Source organism: Martes martes (assembly GCF_963455335.1).
Source record: "Martes martes genome assembly, chromosome: 11".
Lineage (NCBI taxonomy): Eukaryota > Metazoa > Chordata > Mammalia > Carnivora > Mustelidae > Martes > Martes martes.
In genome coordinates this window covers 96,721,456-96,736,511 of record NC_137899.1, presented here as the reverse complement: position 1 = coordinate 96,736,511, position 15,056 = coordinate 96,721,456, and the positions used below count along the sequence as shown (strand labels likewise).

The 15,056-nt window shown below is 56.0% G+C and overlaps 1 protein-coding gene across 2 annotated transcripts; it reads left to right on the top strand.

The window, feature by feature from the left end:
• Nucleotides 1-2,517: 2,517 nt before the first annotated feature.
• On the top strand, nucleotides 2,518-8,812 carry FAM131B (family with sequence similarity 131 member B; the record flags this gene model as incomplete). Of its 2 annotated transcripts, XM_080818966.1 has the most annotated exons (7): nucleotides 2,518-2,660; nucleotides 5,017-5,126; nucleotides 5,716-5,751; nucleotides 6,013-6,106; nucleotides 6,370-6,567; nucleotides 8,000-8,143; nucleotides 8,340-8,812. In XM_080818966.1, the coding sequence occupies 7 exons, from the start codon at nucleotides 2,633-2,635 to the stop codon at nucleotides 8,810-8,812; spliced, it is 1,083 nt and encodes a 360-aa protein (XP_080675092.1). The 2 variants fall into 2 exon arrangements, with proteins under 2 accessions (XP_080675092.1, XP_080675091.1); XM_080818965.1 differs by lacking the exon at nucleotides 5,716-5,751 and having other exon boundaries at nucleotides 2,633-2,660.
• Nucleotides 8,813-15,056: the final 6,244 nt, after the last annotated feature.

The window sequence follows — 15,056 nt, the reverse complement described above, 5'->3', positions numbered from 1 at the left end:
TATCAAATATTATCAATTATCAAATATTATCAAATATTATCAGTGGCTACATAGCATTCTGTTATAAGCATATACATAACTTATTTAATTAATCCCCAGGTTTGAGCATGTGGGGTGTGTACAATCTTTCATTATTATGTAAATAGTGTTCTGATGGGTGCTGTAGATTAAATCTTTGTCCACATTCTATTTTTATTTCCTTAGAATATTTCTATAAATGGAATAGCTGTGTCACAATTTAGTAATGCGCAAAAACAGCAATGCATATTTTAAAGGTTTTTTGATCAGTACTGTCAAATCGTCCTCCAGAAAGGTTGTTCCTGTTCATATCAGAACTGGAATCTTTGACCTTGGCTCTGAAGATGGCAAAAAGACTGGGAAAGAATGCTTCTAAATGGGGAGAAGTAAGGGGATCCTGTACCAGAAGCAGAAAGAAAGCAGGCCAGTGTTGTGCCTCTGACATTCTGCGTTTCTCTCGTGCTGGAAATACCTTTAAGACAGAATGGGAACCAGGACTGATTCCTTAAAACCTGGGCACCCTTTTGTTGACTGGATTTCAATCATTAGGATAAACCCAGCCTTGTACAGCTGTGGTAAGGGGAACAGGAGCGGGGTCTGTATCCATGTTTGGACCAGACTAATAGTGGGAATACTGGAATCAGAGAGCACCCCAAAGGGAGAGCAGTTTCAGGTGGGAAGGTGTGAGCAGAGCTGGCCACTCGGTCTGTTACTTCCTGACCTGGATATTCCCATCAGTGCTTTCTCTCCATGAGCAAGAGGGACTGAGCGGCACTGCTGTAGTATCGGAAGCTGTTTCTTCTTCCTCTTCTTACCCTTCCTCTCCTGCCTCTCCTCCTCCTCCTCCTTTTCCCTCCATCTTTCCGTGTTCTTTCCTTTGCAGCTAGACAATATATTCCAGAAGGGCAGAAACCACATGATGCTCCTTTGTATAACCAACAATAGTAAATATGGGGAAAAAATACTTGCTAATTCTTCTCACTGTCAAAATAAGCTATCAGATCTTGCCACAAATTGTACTGGATGATTAAAATCTCAGGAGACCTACTGACGACTCCCTCTTCTCTCTCATGCTTTTATAGATGCAGACTGGATTTCTTTTGTCATGCACAGAGACCAAAGATCAGTTCTCTCTCCATAATTCCATCTCCCAGATCTGCAATTAGATTATTATCACCTTCTCTCCCATCTTTCATCTGGGACTCCACAGAATGTGGTGGTTATCACCCTAAAATTTAGCTCCCCATTCAGACTGTACAGGGTTAAAAGGTGCATCTATGAGACTTGGTATTTTGTTCTGTTACACACCCACACCAGGGACAGTGTCCTGCTCTCTGCCCAACCCGGGAGGGACACGAAGGCAGGTGGGGAACACACAACCCTGGGTCAGCGTTTGCTGTCATTGGTGCTGACCCCATCAGCTCTCTCCCACTCTGGGTTTGTGGGCCCTGCTCAGACAAGAGCCTCTGGTCCCTTTCTTGTGTGACTTTTCTGGACTTCACTTCCTCCCTGCTATACTACAGTACTTGACCCCTACCACATAGATCACTCCCTCTTTCTCTCAATCTCTTACCCACCGCACCCTTGGTACCTACCTGACCCCTTCTGGACAGCCAGAGGGCAATCCTCCCTTCTCTCGACTGCTCCCTGACATCCATGCTGTCATTTGTCAGAGGAGATCATCGCACAGAAAGTTAAATTGGATTTAAAACTGTGCCGTCTAGTCGTCTTGAATCCTGATTTTTATTCCCCTCTAGCTGGGACTGAATTATCTCATTCTACTCTCCCATCCCCAGGCAGGCCTGGAGGGATCTGCACCAACCCCATACTTATCCCCGAGTTTCCAGCGAGCGCCCAGTACAGGGAAGCTTAGCACACGATCCACTCGCAAAGACTCCGCGATCTGTTTGGGTGGACAAAACAGCGCACAGGAAACGCAGAGCAACCGAAGCTGTATCCAATCACGCTCGCGTTTGTGTCCCAGATGAGGCCCCAGGAAGAAAACAAGTGTTTGCGGAATTTGGCGGCCAAGGCCCTTCATCCAAGCTTTATTGCACGTCCCCCGCGCGCCTCCCCCCCCCACCCCAATCCCGCGCCTTTCTCGCTGGGCATCCCCAAACCCGGCCCTCGAAATCCATCCACCAGAACCGGAGGGCGGGCGCTGGGTTCCTTCCCAGCGGTCCCCACCGGGGACCCAAGGGGGACGTTCTCCGGGTCTCCAGCACCCCCAGACGCCAGCCCGGCCGGGACCGGGCGAGGAGCCCCGCGCGGGCCACGGACAGGGCGGGCGGAGGGGAGCGCCGCGAGGTGCGCGGGGAGCGCGGCGGCGGGGTCGAGGGCAGGGGCGGGGAGGCGCCGCGCGCAGCCAATCCCCGGGCCGCCCCCTCCCCGCCGCCGCCAGCCGAGCCGGGGCGGGGGAGCCAGGCGGCGGCGGCGGCGGCGGCGGCGGCGACGGAGGCTGCCGCGGGGAGGGATGGAGAGGGGAGGGGGGAGCGGAGCCGAGCGGAGACAGCCGCGGCGCTGCAGAGCGGCTGGGGCGGCGGCGCGGCTCCCGGTGCTGCCCCCGGCGCCCGCCCCGCGGCGGTGAGCGCCCGGCCCCGGAGGCGCCCTAGCCATGGGCTGCATCGGCTCCCGGACCGTGGGTGGGTACCGCGGCGGGGCGGGGGCGGGCGGAGGCAGGCTCGGCCCGAGCCGCTCCCCGGCCCCCTCCCCCACCGCCCCCCGGCGCCCCCCGCCCCCCGCCCCGGCCTGGCTCCCGCACTTTCCCCGTGCTCGGCTCTCCTCCGCGCTCTCCCCTCGCGCCTCCGGTGCCGGACGCCCTCCCGGCTGCTCCGCTCCCTCGTCTCCCTCCAACCTCCTTCCGCCACCCTCCCCCCCGGCGCGGTCCCTCTCCATCATCTCTCCAGCAGCCTCCTCTCGCTACTCGCGCGTCCCCGCGCCCGCCACCTCTCGGCCATCCGCCTCGACCCTGCCTTCCCCCCGCGCCTTTCTCCCCTTCCATTTCTGGGGCAGCCCCCTTCCAAGGACCCCCGGCCCCCGCCTCGGCCCCCGCCCCCCCGCCTCCGTCTGCCATGGGTGTTTTGCTCCCACCTCTTTCCCTCTGTCTTGTTGCCTTTTTCTGCCGTTTCGGCCTCCCCCGATTCGCTTTGTTCACGTGCATCTTCCCTCCGGGGCGGGGGCGGGATGCGCCGGGTGCCTCGGGGAGGGGAACTGGGTCCACGCCCGGAGAAAATGGGGCCGGGCTGGGCTGGAGGAAAGGGCCGGGGGCGCGGGGAGGAGGCTGGGGGATTTAGAGGGGCGGACCGGGGTGGGGAGCCCGCTCCCAGGAGGGTGGGGCCGGCCGGCCCGAGGAACGGGGACCAGCACCTGTCGGCGGGGGCTGGCGGGGCGGGGCCGCCTCTTTATTTACCTTGGACTGGGGGCGGGCACAGGCGCCTCCTAAGTCGTCTCTCCTCTCAGCCTTTGCCTTGCTTCCACCCCCTTATCCCCCGCCCCACGCACCCACTCCACGCTCACAGCTCCATGAATTAGTCCAACCCTCTCCCAAACCCCCCAATTTTTCCCATTCCAACTCCCAATTTCTCCCGCCTACACGACCCAGTGACCTCAGGCTGAGAGAATAAATCGTATTATTATTACAAACAAACTCACTCTCCGGAAGCCTGATTTCTCTGAGACCCCATTTATTTCCATGGATACTCCCCTCCTCTGCTTTCACCTCTTCCTGGGGTTCTCTTTCTTCCCCTCCCGGGCCCCCCCCAACAGCTCTGACTCAGCTCTCCCTCCTCTACAAAGGCCACCCCCCCTCTCCTTCTCTGCCCTCCTCATCCCTCCTCTTCTCTGCCCCCTTCCTACTCTCTACCCTAGGGGTCAATTATTTCCTCTTCCCTGACAGCCACAGCCCCTGGTCTGACCCATCTCATCACTCCCCTGTAGCTCCAAGGGAGAGGGGCTCACTTAGGAGGGCACTACCTCCTTCCCACCCGTTAACCATCCCTTTTGCACTAGCTGTGTGGATTCCTGCTGAATGCATCTCCAGGCTCAAGCCCCCCCCCCCAAAACTCTACATTTAGGGAGGATCAATAAGCCATCTGATGGTTGAGTTCCTTTCCAACTGCCCAAGGGGTTCTTCCCCAACCTCTCAGGAGAGGCACCACCCTGCCCTCTTGCCAGCATCTGCCTTGGCCACAAGCTCTGGCCTCACCTGAACAATTCCCAGCCTCCTCTGCCCTCCAGCTCTCCAGTCCGCCCTCAAATCCTGTCCACCAGCCCCCTCATTATTTTTTGTCTTCTCCTTGACTTGAATGCCTATTCTTTTAGGTCCTATTTTTAAAAGTCCCCTTCTCTTCTCCCCCTGTGCCATTTTGCTCCTCTTCCATCCACGGCTTGTCTCCCACCAGTCAGGGCAGATGATCGCATCTCAGTCTTTGCTTTCTCCCCTCTCACCATTTCTGAGTGAACACACCCAAATCCTGCCTCTATCCCCGCCAAACCTCCTTCCCGCCAGACAGATTCACCAACTCCAAGATACAAGTCACAAAGCCCACATATAGAGAAGCTTACCCCTAAAGAAGTTATGCCCTTATTTGTGGAAACAGAATGGATGAAAGGCACCGCTCCCATATACTCCCATATAGAAACCCTCAAAGATGCCTCAGGACAGAATAAAGAACGGTTTTCCTGGTAAAACCCAACCGCTGACTCCTCCACTTAAACAACAACAAATAAGGCCATACAACACTTTCTCTGAATATGCTATTCTTGGGTGAGCTCAAAGGGAATATTCTGGCTCAGCATTAGGGTTTGTCCTATCAAAAATTGGGGAAGAGTAGGGACCGCAAAGGAATGTGCTTTCAGAAGGAGTGGGAGCTGGAGGGAAGAGAGGGTTCTGGGGGGGCTGCCCCTGGGAAACACTCTGCAACCCTGGAAGGGCCTTTTGGGGGGGATCGGCAGGGGGTGTTGAAGGTGGAGCAACTAATGAGCCTGTGGCTACTTCAGGGAATGAGGTGATTGCAGTGGACTGGAAGGGCCTGAAGGATGTCGACCAGATCCACATGGACAGCACCAGCTCGCTGCACGGGAGCAGTCTCCACCGGCCGTCCACTGAGGTGAGACCCCATGCCCGGCTGCCCCCTAGCCAAAGGAGTTTTTTATATTTATATATATATATATATATATATATATATTTTTTACATTTTATTTATTTATTTGTGTGAGAGAGAGAGAGAGAATGAGCGGGAGAGGCACAGAGGCAGAGGGAGAAGCAGGCTCTTTGCTGAGCAGGGAGCACAAAGTGGGACTCCAGCCCAGGACCCTGGGATCAGGACCCGAGGTGAAGACAGATGCTTAACTGACTGAGCCACCCAGGCGCCCCAACCAAAAGACTTTTAAAAGACCCCAGAAACCCTCAGGAACAAAGCCTCCCAGCTGCCTGATCCTTGAATTATCTTCCTAAATTCCAAGAGAACAGCCCAAATACTTCTTCAGACTGATACTTTTAAGGAACATTTCTCCTGCTTTCCTCAAAACACAGGCCAAATGTTCCACATTGAACTCCTAATATTCCCTAAATTAAGCTGGGGAAAAACCTCTCTACTTCACACACTCCTGGAAGTCCCTGGGATGGGGGTGGGGTGCGGGCTACTTGCATTCCTGGGAGTGCCTGGGATCCCCACTCCATTTGCTCTCTCCTCACAGCAAAGCCGGACGGATTTCTCCTGGGACGGCATCAATGTGAGTGCGGCCTCGGCCAGCCCTCCCCCCCCCCCCAGTGCACCCTAGCTCCTCTCCCTTGTACCCTCCCTTGATCTGCCACAGCAGGCACCGTGAGCCTCACATTTCCTAACGATTCCCCATATTTTCAAGGGCAGTTGTGGGATAAGCGTCCTTGGGATTCCTGGGCATAATGTTTCCCCGTCACCTGCCCTAACTCAGACCGTTTCTCCTGGAAGCTCTGAACTCCTCTCTGCCCCTCCTCCACGTTCCCTCTCCCAGCTCTCCATGGAGGACACCACTTCCATTCTTCCAAAGCTGAAGCGAAACTCTAACGCCTATGGCATTGGGGCCCTGGCCAAGTCATCCTTCTCAGGTGAGACTCCTGACCTGGGGATGCATCCAGACAGGAGAATACCTATGCGCTCCTGGTCTCAGTCTCCTTGCTCCTAGAGGCCTAAAGAAGACTCACCCGTGACCTATTTGCCCTTTCTGTCAAGCCCTCCTGTCCAGGCTGCCCCTCATATGGAGCTCCTCCGTTGGATGGAGTCCCATGGGACTTGGGTGGGGACGTGGGGTGGATCTTGTATGGGTATTGTGTGCTATTCTGGAGGATGTGGAGAATGTCTGGCCCCTCAGGGATTTCTCGCAGCATGAAGGACCACGTGACGAAGCCCACAGCCATGGGGCAAGGCCGGGTGGCCCACATGATTGAGTGGCAGGGCTGGGGGAAGACACCAGCCATTCAGCCGCAACACAGCCACGAGGCGGTGCGCAGGGATACCGACGCCTACTCCGACCTCAGCGATGGCGAGAAGGAGGCGCGTTTCCTAGCAGGTACTTATTCTGGGGACCCTCAAGAGACATGTTTTCGGGATGAGACTGACCTTCCAGCCCAATCCCTGATGGCGGGATTGGCTCTATCCATATGACGAGCATAGTCATAATTTCCCCAGCAGCTCTGGTTTCAAGTACTTTGACTGATTCGGGCAAGTGCCCTCAAACTTATTTTTATTATTATCTCAGAAATTAAAGAGAATGACACGGGACTGTGGGTCCACCTGTTCCAAATTCCTTCTTTCCTAAATGGCAGCACTGTCAGTATAGAACAAAAAGGCAGGGGCCTTCAACTCTGAAAGACTTTTCTTCCACTCATGTGTCTTGAGGAAAAAGAAGAAAAGGCAGTGGCAAGTCCCTTCGAGACTCTGCCCCTCGGCACACTGCAGTAGTGGGTTCACTTACATGACTCGTTGCTTATGACAGCCACTAGATCAAGGAAGCTTGGTGGGGTGAGGGTGGTATACAGAAGAGGTTTCGGTCCAGGACAGTGGAATCCCTGCTAGACAGGCATATGGCGTGATTACAGTAAGACAGCTGGGAAGGAGGATAGATCTGGAAGAGAAGGGAGGTCTCTCTGTGCTGGTGGCATGAAGGTAGAACTATCAGCGGGGAGGGGGGAGACAAACGTGGATTGGTAGGGGGTTGTTTAGGGCAATTGGCAATGTAAGCTTCAACCGACAGCTTTGACTAGAATGGGGACCCACAGGTCTACCCAGCCTCCCTAGTCTGTTCTCCTTCCCTTCTCCCAGTTGCTGGAACTTTCCTCTTGATACCACTGTGGCCCTACAAGCCCATGGTGCTTCCTTGGGGATTTTCTATTGAAATTGAACCCCCTCATTTAGTTTCCCCTGTCTTTGATGACCTAGTACTGGCTAACATTCTTAAAACCGTCCAAAGAGAAACTTCTGGAAATTCCTCATTTTAATCCCTTTAGATATCTCACCAGAATACCGCCCCCCCCCCCGCCGCCAACTCTCTCAGCTTAGAATTCTTAACCTGACCTCTGGAAGTCCCACACGGTTTTGCCTTGTGTGGGGGTTAGTCTGTGCTGTCCCATACAGTAGCCACTTGAACTTGAACTTGAAATGTGGTTCATCTGAATGGAGATGTACAGTCAGTGTAAAAGACCGGCTGGATTTCAAAAACGTGTATGAATAAAATAATGTAAAATACCTTGTTAATAAATTTTATATGGATGACATGTTGAAAGATAATCCAAGATATATGTTGGGCTAAATAAGATATGTTATAAAAATTAATTTCACCTGCTTCTTTTATGTTTTCTTTAATATGGCTGTGAGAAAATTTTAAATTGCACAGGTGGCTTGCATTGTATTTCTAGGACAGTGCTGCCCCCATGTCACCAAACCCCACGCGTGTGTCTGAGCGTTCCAGAGGTATCTCGTGCCAACTCCGTTTCTTCTTGCAGGTGTCATGGAACAGTTTGCCATCTCTGAGGCCACACTCATGGCCTGGTCTTCCATGGATGGCGAGGACATGAGTGTCAACTCCACCCAGGAGCCACTGGGCTGCAACTACAGTGACAACTACCAGGAGCTGATGGAGAGTCAAGGTGAGGGATGGTCCCTCCGAGGTCTGAGAGGACTCCCGGACTTCACCGGGCTCCCTCCATTCCTGTAGGCTCCCGGTTCGTCTCAGCTTTCCTTTTCTCCTCCCTACGCTGTCACCCTCCCTACTCAGCAGTGTGGGCTGTTGATGCCGCCTTCAATGTTCTGTGACCCTGCTGACTTCCGTGATTCTCTTTACAGATGCCCTGGCTCAAGGCCCCATGGATGGATGGCCTCACTCCTATGTGTCCCAGGGCATGTACTGTCTGGGGTCATCGGATGCCTGGGAAGCCAGCGACCAGTCCCTCATTGCCTCTCCGGCCACGGGATCCTATCTTGGCCCTGCATTTGATGACTCCCAGCCTAGCTTGCATGAAATGGGGCCTTCCCAGCCTGCTTGCGGTTACTCTGCTCAGGAGCCTCCACCTCTGCTGGGGTCAGACACGGACTGGGCTCCGGGGGTGGGGGGAGTGGACCTGGCAAGGGGCCCTGCCGAGGAGGAAAAGAGGCCATTGGCCCCTGAGGAGGAAGAGGATGCAGGATGCCGGGACCTGGAGTCACTGTCCCCACGAGAAGATCCCGAGATGTCCACTGCTCTCAGTCGGAAGGTGTCTGACGTCACATCCTCAGGTGTGCAGTCCTTCGATGAGGAGGAGGGCGAGGCTAACAACTAGCTTCCTCCCACGCCACGCCCAGCCTTCCACTCCCACTTGAGGGGCATGGCTGCAACAAAACCCTCCCTACCCCAGCGGCACAGCTGAAACCCGGGCAGAAGACCATGAGGTTACCCAGGAGTTGCCAGCCCTCGCTGGGAAAATGGAGAGCCCGGATGGGATTTTACCCAGGCTTATGCTGTAGAAACCACAGGTCCGGGAACTGAGGCCCAGACCACCAGATGGCCCTGAACTTTGCTTTGGCGGCAGGCTTCTGGGTCTGTAATGATGCGGCTCCCATGTGGCTCCTGAGGACCAGAGCACAGAGCAGCTCGAGGTCGTCGACTGGACCTCAGTTCTTCACCCTCTGATTCGTCTTCCAGGAGCCCTGACTGTGGCTGTGGGAATGCCTCCTTTCTCTGTGTCACTCCTGCTTTTCCCGATTCTCTCTTTTCTCTGGCTGTGGCCCCAGCTCATCCCCACTATGAGGAACAGACCTCGGGGGCTCTCGGTATGGCCCGACGACCCAAAGTCGTGTGCCCGCGGAGGGTGGAGAGTCTGCCCTCAGTGAGAAATTGGCTTCTGAGGTCAGGAGTCACGGGGGAGGGGGAAGCGGCAGCTGGGATGCACAGGGACACGAACGCGATTCTCTGTATCAGGGCCTGCTCAGAGACCAGAAAGTCGTTGATGAGACCGAGAACAAACATGGCCGCCTGTTCCGAGATCTTGATTATTCCCCCGTCAGGAAGGAGGATCCAAGGATCTGGGAAGGGGCCCAGCCGGGCTGGCTGGCCCCAGCTCTTGCTTCCGTTTTTTGCCTTCTTCTGTCTCCTGCTCTGGGAGCCCTGGCCCTGAGGGGGTGACACAGAATGCAGGTGTCCTGGCCAAATGGGGAAGCATGAGGGCTGTGTCTCCCTCCATCCACCCTCTAATTCTCTGGAGCTGTTTACACTTTTCTCTTTGCCTTTTCTACATTTTTATAACTTCTTGGGGACTCAGGGTTGAGTGGGTTGGAGGGAGGAGTCCGGTGCTGTCAGGCCCCGGCCAGGGCGGGCTGTTTGCTGAGGAGCAGTGTGGGCCCTCGGCTCCTTTGCCCCTTCTTCAGCTCCTCCCAGGACTCTAACGAGGGCCTCACAGATGTCCTCCCTCCCTCCCCAGGCCTCCTGTGGAGGAAGAGAGGAGAATCGGAGTGTTCTTCCTTCCAGGACGGGTTACGGTGAGGCGTACGCCCCGAAAGGGCTTGTCCTCTCACTCCCTGTTTCCGTTGTGGTGGGGACTTCTGCGCAGCCCTTCTGTGAGAGATCCTGCCAGCAGGGGCCCAGGGGGAGAGAGAAGGACGCCACAGCTGTGGAGATGGCTGGCACATTGCCCCTTCCCACTGCGGGGGCACAGGGAGACTCTGGGTAGAAGAGAGACGCTGAGAGCTTCATTGTTGCCTTCCCTCCTGCCTCGTGCCCGGCTAAGGCTCCAGCTCCAAGGCCTTGTGTCCTCCCCACACTTCGTCAGGGGTCCCACCTCTGTACCCTCTGCCAGGAAGGGGGCACGTCACTCTCTCCCAGACCCTGGACAGAACTGCCCTCCCACCCCATGCCCCAGACTTCTATTTCTTTGGAATGAGGAGGTTGAAAGTCGGGGTGTTTCTGTCCATCTGTGACTCGATCCCACCCCGCAGAGTTCACACTGTCATTCACATGTGCTCTTGCAATGCAGCTGAGGCCAGGATCCCATGTCCTCCAGAGGAGAGGGACAGTGGCTTTCCTGGGGTTGGTCCTTGGAGGACCCGGGTGTGGGCATGGTGAGCGTGGGTAGGGGGTCACCTTATCCACAGCTGTCTCAACGGAAGACCTCTCTTGTGTTTGGTGATGGGACCTGACACAGGAGGGAGCAGGACGGCGCAGAGAGCAGCTCTGGGAGGTGGCCCTGCGTGCCCTCGCTGGCTGCCCCTCACCGGAGACTCCTGCCCTCCTGCCGTAGGACCTCCGGGCTTTGCATGCTCACGGTTCCCTCTTCCCACTGGTCCCTGTTTCCTCGACTCATGTCACCTGCTGTCTCAATGCACCATCTTTTTCCTCTCAGTCTCACGCCCTCTTGCCTCGGTTCTGCCCTGAGGCCACGGTGGACATCCAATCCAGTGGGCTCATTCATTACAGTTTGTTCTTGCTCAGGGCCTATGGAGTTGGGAAAGGTGGACTAAAGCCCTGTTCTTTCCTCCCTCCCTCCCTCCCTTCCCAGAGGAAGCCAAACGGTCCCTGCAACAGTGGCTGAAACCTTGAGGGAATCTAGCAGACTTTACTCATGGAGGGGGCTCGCAGACCAGAGGTCAGGTGGGGGCCTGCATTTTCCATTCTGAAGAGGGAGAAGAGCCAAGGAGCTGGCCTGGGACCCTCTTAGGACTCTTCTGGAGGGAGGAACTGCCTCTCTGGTGCTGGGGGCAGGGTGCATGGGGTTTGCTTATAGCCTATTCTGGGGGAGGGGAGGGGCATGTGCAGGAAGAGGCTGTCAGGGGTGGGGTGGGGGAGGGTTGCTTTTCCTTTGGGGTTAAAGGCTGTGCAGCACGTTTTCCAACAGTCCTGGAACAGGGCTGTTTTTATATTCTTGTGAATGAAACTGCTCTTGCTAAATGATTTTCCTTTGGTGGGGGGGGGTGCACTTTCATTTTCAAATCACTTTATTAAAGAAAAATCCAAATCTCCCATTCCTCCCCTTCCACTGCCCCACCTCCCCCAATGCCTCCCTTCTTATCCTTGTGCTGGGGGGGGGGGTGGGGGGGCGGCTCTTGGTGAATGAGTGTATGACCTTTTCTTTGTCCTCACCTCTACATCCCATACTCTGTCTTCCAGGTCTGGGAAATAACCATTTTTACGGCCAGTCTTAGCATGTTTTCTTAATGTGACATTCCCACCCCAGGCCCAAGAGAGATTCTATGACATATATTACAGAGAGAATTATATATAAATATATATATATAAATATCATAGATTATATACACATGGGCATGGGCTCAAATGCCCACTGCCAGCCCCCCTGCCCAGGCTGCACCCTCTCTTGGCCTGGGGGCGGGGGTGGAAGGGACATCCTGTTGGAGAGGGCTACAGGCTGTGTTCAATGGCACTAAACAGAATGTGGTGGCACCTCTGACTATGAGTGTCTTCTTTGGGGGATGATGGAGAGGGGGAGGGGAAGGAGGAGGATGTCAGAAAAGGAGTACAACTGTAGAACTAGATAGGGACCAAAAGGAGGGAGGGAGGGAAGAAAGCCTTGGGTGTGGAAGCCAGGGCTGCTGGGGGCTCAGAACACCCAGGACCATTTCAGAGGAAAGACAGGCTAACGACAGGCACCCTGTTGCTGCTTTGGGAAGGATAAGTCTCTGGCTTCCCTGGGATGGGAAACATCAAAGAGGTTTGCCATCTTGACATCGAACCCCCATCTCCCCACCTCTAGAAGAGGAACACAAAGAACCAGTCTAAGAAAGGCTGGTGTCTGAGTGACACAGTGACCTGGCTGCCCTCAGCCTTGGTTCCTGGCAGGAGAAGCCACAGTGGCAGCAGCTGGAGGGCACAGCGGACCCTGGGGCAGGAGAGGTCAATGAGGACAGTGGAGAGGGGATGTAGTTGCCAGGGTGACCTGGAAACTGGAGGGTGAGGAAGCTGTCCTTGGTGCGAGGTAGGATGGATCTGTGCCTGAAGGAGGCATGAGTGTTCGGCAACGAGACACTTGCTTCCTGCACAGAGCCCTTTGTTCTTGGGGGCTCCTCCTCCTTTATCCACAACGTACTGCTTACACCCTGGGATGAAGAGGGGCCAATGGGACCGGCCTTTCACTGCCTTAGTGATGGCCCCTCCCTGGTGACAGGTAGCGAGAGCCAGAATGGAGTGGGAGGCAAATTTCAGGGAGTGGAGGTCCGCAAGCCGGAGGATGGGGTGGGGGGCTGTGAGAGAGGGGTGTGGGTGAGAGTATTCAGGGCTGGCACTCTGTGAGGCCGGGAGGTGCCCCTCTCCCCCGAAGCCACAGTCATTGTGGGCCTCCCCCTGCAGAGCCTGTCAGTCACAGGGACAAAGCCAGGGTGGTGTTGGGTCAAGACCCCGGGGACTGCAGCGGGGGACTGAAGGGAGGCTGAGAGAGGCAGGGGATTTCCCACCCATGTACCAGGAAGGCTCAGGAAATCCCATGGAATATCAGATCCTCCACTGGGCTTGGAACCCCCGCCTGTCTGGACGTGGCCTAAAGAGCTGACTGAGGCTACTCTCTGCCCAAATTTTGACCCTCCTCTAAGACTAAAACTATCACCTTTTAAAATTCCCAGGAGGGGTCAGGACGTCGGTGTGCTCTCTCCAGCTTGAGGACATACCCCCTCCACACACACACTGGCCTGGGGCTCTGGACAGTCTTTAAGAGGAGGTCCTGGAGATGGTCACAGGATCAGCTCGTCCTCATCCTCCTCGTCAGTGGATCGCAGACTGGGGCCCTGCAGGATGTCCGCCAGCTCCTCCAGCCCCGGACTCCCCACCAGCTCCAGCTCCTCCAGCTCACCCTCTGCCTTGTCTGGAGCCACGGACAGAGGGGGCTCTGGGGAGGGGGAGGGCACAGGGGTCTCTGGGGAGGCGGGAGTCCCATCCCCTGCCCCCGAAGCCCCCGTTCCACCCTCAGGCAGGATCCAGGCCTCTGTGGGAGGGGGCGGGCCCCCAGGGCTCTTCCGGGTGGAAGTCGTGTTCCGGAAGCTGGCGAGGGGAGGGCGGAGCTGCACCCCAGACTTGGTGTGCCCCTCAATGGCCTTCTGCAGCTGGTGGGGAGGGGGAAAGGGGGTATAAAATTGGGAAGAGAAAGAAGATGGGACAGGGTGAGACAAACAGGCATGCATTCGCACACGGAGGAAGAGGGGGAAAGACACGGAGGGGCACGAGAAGGGGCGGGGGGGGGGGTTGCACCTGTGGATCTGCGAATCTCAACTCCTCTGGCAAGGCCCCTTCCTGAAGGACCCTCAGGCGTCCTTCAGCCACACCCATCTCCTCCCTCTTTCCACGGCCCTCCCCAGAGCAAACACATGAATCCGTGACTCATGCCCAGAATCCTCATCCCAAACCCATGGAAGGTCCTAGGGCCATTCCTCTCCACCTGCCACTTGCTCCCTCCATCCCCTCCAATCTCTGCCTAAGAAATAGAGAGGGACATCTGGGGGACCTCCCAGAAGTTAAACCATGCCCTCCACACCCCCACCCCCTTGTCCTGTGCCCGCTCTTCCTCCTGCTGCTCAAATGGGCCCTGTCCCCTTTACCTCTTCCAATGCCAACACGCCCCTGAGCTTCCCCATGCTGGTCACGTAAGCAAGGTGGAGGCCAAGGAGTGAGAACAGCGTGTGGGTCTGCAGGGAAAGAGCAGCCCGTCAGCGCACGTTCACCCCAGACCTCCCCTGTCCTCAGCAGCCCTGAACGCTCAGGGGGCAAGGACTTGCCTTGTGCAGGGACGTCTGCTCCACCAGCTGGAAGGGGGACTGGTCAATGCAGCAGCAGTCAAAGCAGACGGGCTGGCTCAGCTGCTCCTGCTCCCAGGCTTCGATCTGTGCGGCGGAGTAGGGCAGTCACTCAGTGTCACGGAGCCCCCTTCAGCCTCAGACCTGCAGCTTGACCCCAAAGAGCCCTCCCAGCCCCAGCCCAGACCCTGGAATACACAAGGAACTCTCACAAATGCTCCGGATCACTAGACCTGCTCCCTTCTTCCCAGGGGCCTCTCCTCCCTCACCAGGCCCCCCATCACCTTCACCCTTAGGCACTTAGAGCACGGCTCTGTCTTCTTGTCTTCCCGCCTTCCACCCCCTGAGGCCCCCAACACTTTGCCATTTCCAACCCTTCTTCCCAGTCTTGTTTTCCACCACTCCTGCAATACCCAGTGCTCAGTGAAACCAGGCACGTCTTCTCGAATCTTCATTCGCTCTTCTGGATTCCCCTTATCCCCCACCCTGCCTGCACACTGTTCTCCTGAGGATCCCAGGAGCACACTGTTTCTATCCCTATCGTACTTCACTGGTCTCTCCTGTACCGAGATGACCTGGATTGTGCTCAGGCTCTTACTGGTGTTTGTCTTCTCTCACCCTACAGGACAGAGGTGAGGGTGTAACCTCTTAAGGGTGTTCTGTGGCGTTGCCCCCGGAATGCTGTGCAGAATCTAGCACATTTGTCTCTTACAGATCACGGCAGCTACCCATTGGGTTTGAAGAGCTGTCGTGGATCACGTGGCACTTGGTTGGCTTGAGTAAAACTGTGTGTGTGTG